This window comes from Nicotiana tabacum, chromosome 1 (assembly GCF_000715075.1).
Source record: "Nicotiana tabacum cultivar K326 chromosome 1, ASM71507v2, whole genome shotgun sequence".
NCBI lineage: Eukaryota > Viridiplantae > Streptophyta > Magnoliopsida > Solanales > Solanaceae > Nicotiana > Nicotiana tabacum.
The window spans coordinates 213,424,760-213,436,659 of record NC_134080.1 but is presented as its reverse complement, the minus strand read 5'-3'; the positions used below and the strand labels follow the sequence as shown (position 1 = coordinate 213,436,659).

Here is an 11,900-nt window from a genome sequence, read left to right as displayed (position 1 = left end):
GGGGGTTAAAATGGTTTGTCGTTCAACTTGTGTGTCACTATCTCCTTTGGGATACTTGGCATGTCTGCATGGGAAAAGGCAAACAAATCTACATTATTAGTTAAAAAATAATGGAATTTACCGAGTTCTTGAAGCTAGTGGTCGATGTAGGCTCTCTTGCTGTGGTCATTATCAGCAAGTTAGACGGGGTCTAGGTCTTTTACAGTTGATCCTGTGGCTTCTATGATTTCGAGGTCTTTGATCATGTCCTTCCACTCATCACCGCCCGACCTCGACCCTGTTGATTGTTATACTTCTTTGGCTTTGCCCTCCATTTGTTGGGTGTATGTATAATCCTAGGCGATGCGATAGCATTCTCGAGAAGTGCGTTGTTCTCCTCGAATGTTGTATACTCTCTATGGGGTAGTAAATTTGATGACTTGGTACAAGATGGAGGGAATGGCCTTCAAGGCATGTATCCAAGGCCGACCTATTATGGCATTGTACGCTGTGTCTTGGTCCATGATATGGAATGTAGTTTCAAGGGTGATGCCACCGGCCAGGACATGGAGTGTGATTTCCCCAGATGTTTGTTCAACTACATTGTTAAAACCAGTTAGTGTGATGCAACGTGGCTCTATCTTATCCTTGAGTTTTATATGTGCAAGTACTCGAGGGTGGATAATGCACGCGCCGCTCCCATCGTCCACCATAATTCGTCTCACATTTGTATCTAATATGCGTAAAGTGATAACAAAAGCATCGTAGTGAGGAAAAACCAAACCGTAGGTATCGAACTTATCGAAGATGATACTTTCTTCGAGTTCGTCGTACCGTTCATGGACTATATGGGCCTTCGTCATGGCAGGAACACGGCATGATGGTGCCTCTGACGTATAGTTGAGTACTTTCTCATTTGGGTAGGGGGCCTGCTAGATCCCTTCTATTGTCGTTTCTCCGATCCTTTCTGGACTCATCTTGTACTGAGGTCAGCCGTTGGGTTAGCCCATTTAGGTCGTCTTCATCACCTCGAACTTCGGCGTAATAGGCATTGTGTATTTCATCCCAAGTTGTAGGGGGATATTTCATGAGCCGACTCAGCAGCTTTCTGGTCGCCCTTGAACTGCTTCTGTTCAACCTATTCTGGAAAGCTGCCACAGACATTCCTTCTGATATGTTTGGTAAGGTCATCCTTACGCGGTTAAATCTAGCGAGGTAGTCCCTCAGTCTCTCTCCAAGTGATTGTTTGATGGCAAATATATCATTTACTCTTGCCTCAACCTTCTTCACTCCGGCATGGGCTGTTACAAACTTGTCAGCCATCTCTTCGAATGTTTCAATGGAGCGCGTAGGCAGCTATGAATACCAAGTTATCGCGCCCCCGGTGAGGGTTTCACCAAACTTTTTCAATAAGATGGAGGATACTTGCTCTTTGGCGAGGTCGTTGCCTTTTATTGCAGTGACATAGTGAGTCACATGATACTCAGGGTTTGTCGTACCGTCATATATTTTTAGGTACGGAGACATTTTGAAAGTTTTAGGTATGGCGTGTGGTGCGACTTCATCACTGTATGGATGCTCGACGAATCGACTGGCGTCTCTTTTTGGTAAGAGTTTTGGGGCGCCTGGTATTTTGTCCACCCTTTCTTGATGCTCTTTCATTTGGTCTCGGGGCATTTTGTTTTCACTTTCCATCTCTTCCGTTTTCCTTAAGGTGGCTGTGAGGGCGTCATTACCTGCATTATTAACATTTTGAGTGATACCTACTGCGAGCAGGGGAGGGCCGTGTTGTTCGACTGTTGTCGGTGCCACGCAGGTCCTTGCACCCTCTCCGATTGCCTTTTGGGCGGGTTTGTCATGGAAGCTAGTCAACGTATTCGTCAGTCAAGCTTCGTGCAATTTTTTCACCATTGGTGGAGCCTCTTCTGTTGTGGACGTGGAAGCTCCTTCGTGGGATGTTGCAATAATACCATGAGGAAGGGGTGAGCCATTTCGCCTGGGAGAGGCATTTGGTGTTATATCCTCACCCTTTGTTTTAGTGACCTTGTTGATGGTGTTAAGGAGGTTGGCGGTGAGGTCGGCTACTGCCTTCCTCCTTTCTTCTCCGTTACCTGCCATGTTAGATTTGTGTGCACAAGAAAGTGTAGAGTTTTGCGGGTTTTTTTTGGTTGGTTATAGATCTAAAAGAAACTAAAATTTTAACTAGGAAATCCCTATAGACAGCGCCAAATTGTTTGACCAAAAAATATGAACCTTTGGTTTAACTAATTAATTAAAAGGATAAGGGATTAATCTTAATTAAAAATAATAACGTCAGATCTAAAATCGGCCTACAAGGATTACGTAGGACAGTATCGGGACAAATTTAATGCAATATGTATTAAATGATCAATATCAATAATGGGACGAGAATAACGAGCATTAAATAACAATAAATGGCACTAAATATAAACAAGGAGAATAATTCACCCAATATTAAATGAGGTGGATGATTATTCTTTTTGATAATGATGTGTGACAAATAACTATGGGAATATTGGAGACTTTCTCGGATATGATGTGAAAAATATAGAATAAACAATGAATCGAATCTCTTTAGAAAGGTAGTGTTTGTATTTATCTAGAGAGTCAACTTTTCAAGAGAGTTCTTATCAGAATCCCCATTCCCCCTTTCACCTTCTCTCCCTTTCTATTTATATGGGACATGCCCTTAATCAAATCTAAAAGTACAAGTACAGAGAATATTCAGTGGAATTTTCTCCTAAATATCCTATTACAAAACTAGCCGTTACTGTTACTCTTGGCATTTAACCTCAGTCGTGATTGACTGCTTTGCGGTGAATCCATGTGTCATTAGTCGACCTCGGCTAAACTACTGCTAATAGCACCTCTTTTGTACCGAATATGCTTAGTCAGATTTTGATCCATACAGATTTTTTGTCAGAAATATGCTTTAGAAGATGTTATCAGTAAATTTAAATTTTCAGAGAGAAACTAGGAATCTACACCAAGGGAGAGTATTAGTTGCTATGTTTTAGGACTACAACTTAGAGTTTATTTACTGCAATAATCTAATTTAAATCTTAAATAACTTCTTTTTCTAGTCTTGAGGAGTTTGTCATTTTTGGAAGATTTTATGCTGGTATTTAGGTCTTTGAAGTTAGTAATTCTTTTATAAATTGTAGTCCAGATTGCAGTGAATAAAATATAAAACTTTCAGATTCAGTTCTTTAGAGTTCCTTTTATTTCATATTTCATTAAATTTCTCTTAATCTTTCTCTATTATTTCCCTAAGTTTATTTAATAAAAACCCAACAATTTTTATCAGAGCCACTGAGTGAGTAAAAGTTTTCTTAAGTGAGATAGAGTCTGAAACGAGTTTTTCCCAATTGGCTCCTCCAGTCTTTGATGGTGAAAATTACCAACTGTGGGTAGTGAGAATGGAGACTTACTTGGAGGCTTAAAACTTTGAGAAGATGTGGAAAAGGATTAAGATGTTTTTCCGCTTTCTAATAATCTCACCATGCCCAAAATCAAGATTCACATATCCTTTTTGCAATAGAATTTGAGTCTTGTTCTAAAGCAAAAATTTGAAAATCATTTGTCCATTTCCTTTGGATTCCCGAACTTCATCCTTAACAAAATGCACAGAGTCAAGATACCTGCCTAGTTATCGTAACTAGGTAAAAGCAAGAGAGTAATTTAATAGTTCAAAATTGTTAATCAAAATAGTCAATGGCTTGAGACTCACAGATAGTGGTGGTAAAATGGTTAAAAGAAAATAGTTATCCGCCCATATTATCCATTATAAAATGGGTTGGATAATGAATTTTTTAAAAATTGATCCAATATGGATAAGAACCATATTATCCACTTAGAAAATGGATAACCAATGAGTAACCAATGGATATCTAATGAGTTTAACTTTTACAGTTGTACAGCCTCAAATTGGGGGTTCTTCAAATTTAGGATAGTAAGAATTTTTCCAAAATTGATCATATTCAAGAAGCCATGGATAATATGTATTAAATATGAGTCGGGTCGGATAATTTATCTATTTTTATATTATCCGCTTTCAACACGTCCATATCCGATCCGATCCGACCCGCTCGTTTGATACCCCTACTCACAGACAAGAATATTAAAGAAGTCATAAGTTTCTATTTCGTGAGTTAAAACTCCACTACAAGCATTGTTTGGCTGAATTCAAATTTCGAGCACCTCAGAAGAAGATATTTTTTTCTCCTATCAATAATTCCAAAAGGGAAGGCCTAAATCTAAATGATGCGCAAAATATGGTTGTAATAGAAATAACGGAGAGTAAAAGAAAGGAAAATGAAGTTGGAAGGCTTGAAGAAGAAAAAGCGTGATAGGAAAAGCCTATGCTAGAATTTTAACGTTCACTCCCAGAAGTTTTCTCATTCGCCAGAATTTTAAAGCACGAAGTAGTTGTAGTGATCGTCGGAATTTTGTCACAAATCTAGATGGATCATCAGAATTTTCAGTCACATGGTTTAAAAATTCTGGTGATCGTCACAATTTCTGGTGCTTCAGAATTCTGGTGCAAAAATTTATTGATGATCGTCAGAATTACTAGTGCTTCAAAATTCTGGTGGGTGATTCAAAATTCTGGTGAGCATATTTTAAAATTCTGATACGGGGTTATTTTTCAAAATTACAAATAGTGGTTTTAAAAAAGTCCATAAAGCGTTATTACACCAACTATATTTAGAGCCAGCTAATGGACTTTTTGTAGGGCTAGGTAATGGAGTTTTTGTTGGGCCAACTAATAGATTTTACTCTAGGGCCATAGAGCATATAGCCGACCATTAGAAAGATAATACAAAAGAATATATAGAAGAGGCGTCTTCGTATATATACCATATATGAAACTATATTACCAAATATGTTCATAGTTTTCTTATTACCCTTCATATTAATAGTATTTCTACCTAATATATACAATGCATTAAATAAGGAATCACTGTAGCTTTATGATTCCTTATTTTGTGCGCTAAAAAGGGGAATTAAATATTTTCCAGATCTTCCCCAACGCAAATCACGCACATTCCATAATTATCGTCGGCTTCACTCTGATCTTCCACAACGGAGAACAAGATTTTCCATACTCTATTTTTGCGATACACTCTGTTTCTAGAAATTCTCTCTACATCTCTCTCTATTTCTCAATCGCAAATTTCTGTAATACAAAGCAAATGAAAAAAAAGCAGCAATTCCACCATTGACAGCCATTAAAAAGCTTGAAAGCTTTGAATTCAAATTTGAGTTTTCAAAAATCATTATTTATTTGGATTGGGTGTTGTTGAAAATAATCGGGAATATGGTTTGGAGTTTATATCTCAATTTTGAGGGGTTTTGGTGAAGATTAGACTTGATTTTGACTGAATTTCAGATTGAAACTCAAAGAAGAAGAAGAAGAAGAAGAAGAAGATGACGACATATTGCAGAAATTGTAGATAAATTGTAGATTATTTGTACTCTGATTGTAGATGCTTTATTTTCTGTTTTCACAAATAAAAACTTCTACAAATCTTCTGAAAAAACGCAATTATCTCAAAAATCCCAATTATGCTACAATTGAATGAGAATTGGGATATAAAAATTCAATGTACCCAGTTTGTAGATATTTTGTAGATAAATTGTAGATTATTTGTATTCTAATTATAGATGCTTTGTTTTCTGTTTTCACAAATCCAAAATGACTAAAACTTCTACAAAATCTTCTGCAAAAAATGCAATTATGTCGAAAATACCAATTAAGCTACAATTGAATGGAATTGGGATATTAAAATTCAATGTACCCAGTTTGTAGATATTTTGTAGATAAATTGTAGATTATTTGTATTCTGATTTTAGATGCTTTGTTTTCTGTTTTCACAAATCAAAAACGACTAAAACTTCTGCAAATCTTCTGCAAAAAACAGTCTACAATTTAGTATAAATGTAGTAATTATGTAGATACCCTTACAAATAATACTGCTTTATACATACTTAAACTGATTTGTTGTATATTTGTACAATTTTTGTAGAAAATATACTGAAAGATATGTTCTTTCAGTATATATCTAGCATATTCTCTGTTGCTAATTGATTCTGTTTTCATCTTATCTCTAACTGGAATGGTTCTGATGGATGTTTGAATTGGGAAATATTACTGTAAGATTTCCAGTTAATATTACCGAACATTCCCAAGAAATGCAGTATTTATTCACCAAAAGTTGCTATTGATTTTCCATCACAACTAATAGCATCATCTGGAATATATAGAAGAACCAAAAGCAATATTTTGGATTAGGCTTCAACGAGAAACTTATTGCATCGAAGAATGAATATTGGAGGAATCTGCATCCAAGAATGCCTGGATTAAGCACTTCAAATTCTGTTCTCATATAAACAAAGAAGAATTTTCAGATTCCTTTAATTAAGGAGTAAAAAACGTACAATTAATTATACCCTTAATTAATTATGGTATAGAATTGATAATTTGGTATACTAAGTGTAATTAAGTCAAATCTTAAACATTGAGGGTAATAAGATTTCCTATGTGGCATAGGAATGTAAAAATTTCAATAAAGAATAGCACCGGTTAATGATTAACAAGTATAACACTAAAATATTTTTATATATATAGAAGATTCCAATCAATTCAGATATGATAATAATAAATTTCGAGCGACAATCAAGCTACTGTTAAAGACACTCCTAATACTTTTTAATATATTTTCCTATATCTTCTCTTGAAACCAATCCATTCCCTAATACATTTGAATGGTTATAAATTAATTCATTCCATAATGTAATATATTTCCCTATTTTTATGTTGAAAACTTTCTATAACAAACTTTCTACTTTTCATACATTGGATATTTTTACTAGGAAAAAAAATACATAGGCTATTTATACAACATAACTCTAGTAAAATTATACATCGTACATTCTGAAAGAAATAAAATACATATATTCTGTGAAAAATATAATATATATTTGAGATATATATACATTATAAATCACGTATTTTCTAAGAAAAATCATGTATGTGTCTATACATGTGTTGCTTATACTCATATTTATATTTAAATATATATCATCAATATACCATTTATATTTTGAACTAATATAACATATATATGTGTATATAATAAGTTTATCTGATATATTTTGTTTCTATACACATATTAATGGCATATTAAAACTTTAGATTTATTTTTTTGTAAGGTATTTCTTAGTAATATACTTTGAATAATATATGTTGTGTGTGTGAGAGAGAAAGAAATAAATGTCGGGAAGAGAAAAAAATTGAAAAGAAAAAATCAGTTGAAAAGATTTGGGAAAAGAATTATTGTAAATTCAATTATAATATCGAAGGCTCTACGTGAGAGAAATTAGCTATAACTTAATTGTGATTTTTGAAAAAATTGAAAAGTCAAAGTCATTACTCATCAATCATCAATCATCAATAAGGTTAAAAATAGATCCCATAATTTATGTCTTCTGTTTAGAGGTGTGCATTCGATTTATCGATTCGATTTTGACCCTTATCGATAATTACTTATCGATTATCGATTTATACATATGCTTATCGTTATCGTTTCAATAAGGTTTCGATTTTTTCGATTTCGATTTATCGATATTTGAGGCTTATCGATTCGATTATCGATTATACCAATAAGAAAATTTGATGTTCCTTAAGTATAGAATAACTTAAGATAATCATAGTAACAATTGTTCCTTCTACGGATAGTAACATAGACTTTTTTTGCTCTATCTTTTACGTTTTTTCCTTTGTTTGACTGTTCATTTGACCAGAAAAGTGTCAGCACACTAAAAACAAACAGAACAAGTTATAAATGCTTTTACAACAATCATAAGTCACCAACCTGCTACCAACTGATAACAAACAATCTCAAATAAAATGGACATGCTGACCCTTTAGTGACAGGCTAAAGCCACAGAATCAAACAATCTCAAATAATTTTAATACACCTGCAATCGGAATGTTAAGCGCAGAACTGCTCTTATGAAAATTATGCTGTATGAATATTGAACACAATAGAGATTAGAGCGTGCAATTGGACCCACAACTCTTCTTCGTGCACATAGCAATTTTAAGACACCAAGATTTAAACCTGAAAGAAATTTAAAAAAATATTAATAACTTTGTAATACATCACATTCTTTTACAAGTATATTATTTAAAATGGAGAACTTACATAGCAGCTAACAAACTCTAGCAAACATCGTCGGTGGAAGCCTCTTTGTCAAGATTAATAAAATCTAATAAGAATATACATTAACAAGTCAAGCAATTAATATATTATTTAACTATCTTAAGTAATACAATAAAATTAATTAAAATATACATACCTTCCTCGAGTGTCTCAAGAAAATCTAAATCTTCCTCAACATTTAGAGGAAGCGATTCACTTCGAAGTCAATCTTAAAGGCACACTAGAGTTTCAACCAATTTAGGAGTTAATGAACTCCTAAATTGGTCAAGTATACGCCCTTCGGTACTAAATGCACTTTCAGAAGCCACACTTGAAATAGGAATAGCAAGCACATCTCGAGCCATCTTACCAAGAATAGGAAATCTAGGTGAATTCACCTTCCACCAAGCCAAGATATCAAAGTCCGGTCTTTCATTTTCAGGATCTTCTGCAAGATACTTTTTTAATTCTGTTTTAAAATCTACACCTCCACTTGCAGCTTTACGTTTCCTTATTTCATCTAAGAGTGCACCTAAACCAGTTAAAGTTTCCATTGTGCTGAATGAAGAGCTTGACAAAGAGGTAGAAACTTTACCACCAATATCTTTTGAAACCGACTTAGAGACATACTCATCAAACAATGAACTCATATAAGTATTGTAACGACCCGACCGGTCGTTTTGAGCTCTAGCACGTCGTTCAGCGGTTGGAAGTCATGAACAACTTCATTTTAGGTATATTGACTTGTACATATGGTCAGAGTTGAATTTCGAGAAATTCGGAGTCAAACTGGAAAGAAACTTTTCATTTCGGCAACCTAAGTTGAAGAAAATGGCTAAGATTGGAATCTTGAGTAAACGACCTCGGAATTGGGATCTGAAAGTTCCAGCATGCCTGTATGATGATTTCGGACTTGGACGTATGTCCGAATTTGATTTTGGATAATCTGTGAGCATTTCGGCGTATATTGTGGAAGTTAGTATTTTAGAAGAATTGCATAAATTTGGGTTGGAAGGCATTTCAGTGTTATAGGTGTTCGTTTGGGATTCCGAGTCTGGGAATAGCTCTGTATGATGATTCTGGAGTTGGGAGCGCGATCGGAAGTGAATTCGGATGTCCGGAGGTCATTTTGAAGTCATTTGGCTAAATATAGAAATTTGAAGGTTTTTGAGAAAATTCGACCGGAAGTGAAAATTTTGATATCGGGGTCGGAATGCGATTCTGAAAGTTGGTGCAAGTCCGTAATATCGAATGTGACTTGTGTGCAAAATTTGAAGTCATTCGGACTAGTTTTGGTAAGGTTTGAGACACTTAGTCTCTTTTAAGGAGGTTTAAGTTGGAAAAGTCAACCGAACATTGACTTATGTGTTAGAGGGCTCGGATTTGAATTCTGATGATTCAGTTAGCTTCGGGGGATGATTTGTGACTTAGGAGTGTGATTGGAAGTAATTTTGGAGGTCCGGTGTAGAATTAGGCTTGAATTGACAAAGTTAGTATTTTGGCGAATTCCGGTTGATAGGTGAGATTTTGATCCGGGAGTCGGAATGGAATTCCGAGAATTGATGTAGCTTTTTTTATATCATTTGTGATGTGTGTGCAAAATTTCAGGTTATTCGGACATCGTTTGGTCGGGTTCTTGATCGACAATGTATTTTCGGAAGTTTTTGGAAACTTAGGCCTGAATTCGATGAGTTGAGGGTAATTTGATATTGTTTGTGGTGTTTTGATGATTTGAGCAGGTTTTAATGATGTTATGAATTATGTTGGCATTTTTGGTCGGGGTCCCATGAGGCTCGGATAAGTTTTGGAAGAGTTTTTGGAAGATTTTTGCCGTTTTGAGCATAAATATAATGATCTAAAGGTTCATTTTTAGTTCTAGAGATCCAAATTTGATTTCGAGACTTCCAGAATTTAAATCATGAATTATAGGACTGATATGGAAATTTTGGTTTAATTTCATCGAGTCGCGATTAAGTTTTTGACGTGAAATGTGAGTTAATTGTTTAACGAGCGAAATGGGTATTGAACTAGGCAAACAAGCTCCGAATTGAGTTTTGATTGAAGGGTTGTGTTCATATTATTATTTGTGACTCATAAGAACAAGAATCGTCTAATTCCGAATTCGTATGATAGAGTTAGAACCATTTTAGTAAAAAATGGTTGTGTTGCAAATTTCTTAAAAGCTGCTGTATTTTCTGCAGCAGTGAACAGTATCCGCATGTGAACAGTAACCGCGCGGGGTGAACAATGAACAGTACCCCGTAAACAGTGACCCGTGAATAATAACCCGTGAACAGTGCCGGGCAGAATGTTAAGTTCGGGAGATTTTTCCATTTTGACGATTTGGAGCTCGGGTGAGGCGAGTTTTCGAGAGATTTTCAAGGAAAACATCGGGGTAAGTGTTCTTAACTCAATTTTGATTAGATTACTCGAATCTATTACTAGTTTTGGCATTTAATTCGCGAATTTTGTTGGAAAAGGGTATAAAACCCTCTTGGATAGAATCACAGATTTAAGGGTCGAAATGATATGAGAATTGGATAAATTTTGTATGGTTAGGCTCGTGGCGAGATAAGGAATCCGATGATGTTAATTTTCTGATTTTCTGAGACGTGGGCCCGGGGCTCGGGTTTTGCAATTTTTGCGATTTTTGATATTTTTCGAGTCTTTTTGATTGGGTTATAGTCCCTTAGCCTATTGTGATGTATTCGTTGTGGTTTTGGCCAGATTCGACGCGCGAGGAGGTCGATACGAAAGAAAAGGGCATCGCGGAGTAGTATTTGGCCGGCTAGAGGTGAGTAATAGATGTAAATGCTGTTCTGAGGGTTTGAAACCCCGGACTTTCACATCGTAATGCTATATTGAGGCGTGACACGTACTCCATGGCGAGTGCGGGGTCGTATACTATTGGGGATTGTGACTTGGTCCATCCCGTGTGATGTTTATACTATACTGGTGATTGATACACATAATTCATTGATATTACGGGGCTTGATGCCATGTTTGGGGCCTTGTGCCGATTTGTAAAATCCTTCGAGGATTGATATTACTGCTTAGCATGATTTGCATATCATTTAATTTCAGTCCAAGGTTTTAAATGTTGTTTTGCAAACTCAGCCATAATTCTAAGTGTTGAAAACTTAAATGATATTTTAAAATGTATTCCAGGCTGGGAACTTCTGTTTTGTAAATGCCCAAGGGGCTTATTATATTATTTTCTGGACTGATTATAAAGTGACTTGAAATAGTGGTAACAATGACACTGTGTGATATACTTGAAACAGTGGTAACAATGACATTGTGTGATATACTTGAAATAGTGGTAACAATGAAACTGGATGATATACTTGAACAGTGGTAACAATGGCATTGTATAAATTGGTCAGGTAACAATGGCTGACCGGTCAGGTAACAATGACTGACCAAGATATTGCGCTTGGGCTGTAGGAGCCCCTCCGGAGTCTGTACACACCCCCAGTGAGCGCCGTCGACGATAAATAAATATGGATGGCTCGGGCTGCACGCCGCAGTGGGTACTGGAATGTACCATCATATGCATTGCATTGCATTCATGTATTTGTATTTATACTGTTGTTTAGCTGCTCAGTTCCATATGTTGCTGTATATTTGGATTTTAGCTTACTTTGTGTATTTACTGGATTTTCTTATCTTCGGACTGTAGTTACTTTTATT

The 11,900-nt window shown here is 35.5% G+C and overlaps 1 protein-coding gene across 1 annotated transcript; it reads right to left on the bottom strand.

Moving 5' to 3' along the window:
* Positions 1–395: 395 nt before the first annotated feature.
* On the bottom strand, positions 396–842 carry LOC142164769 (uncharacterized). Its single transcript, XM_075223309.1, has one exon. It carries the CDS (start codon positions 840–842, stop codon positions 396–398), a length of 447 nt encoding a protein of 148 aa, XP_075079410.1.
* Between the last annotated feature and the right edge of the window lie 11,058 nt (positions 843–11,900).

What these genes read in the sequence shown, in the direction of transcription:
- LOC142164769 (XM_075223309.1), bottom strand. Translation starts at nt 842, where the DNA reads ATGACGAAGGCCCATATAGTCCATGAACGGTACGACGAACTCGAAGAA.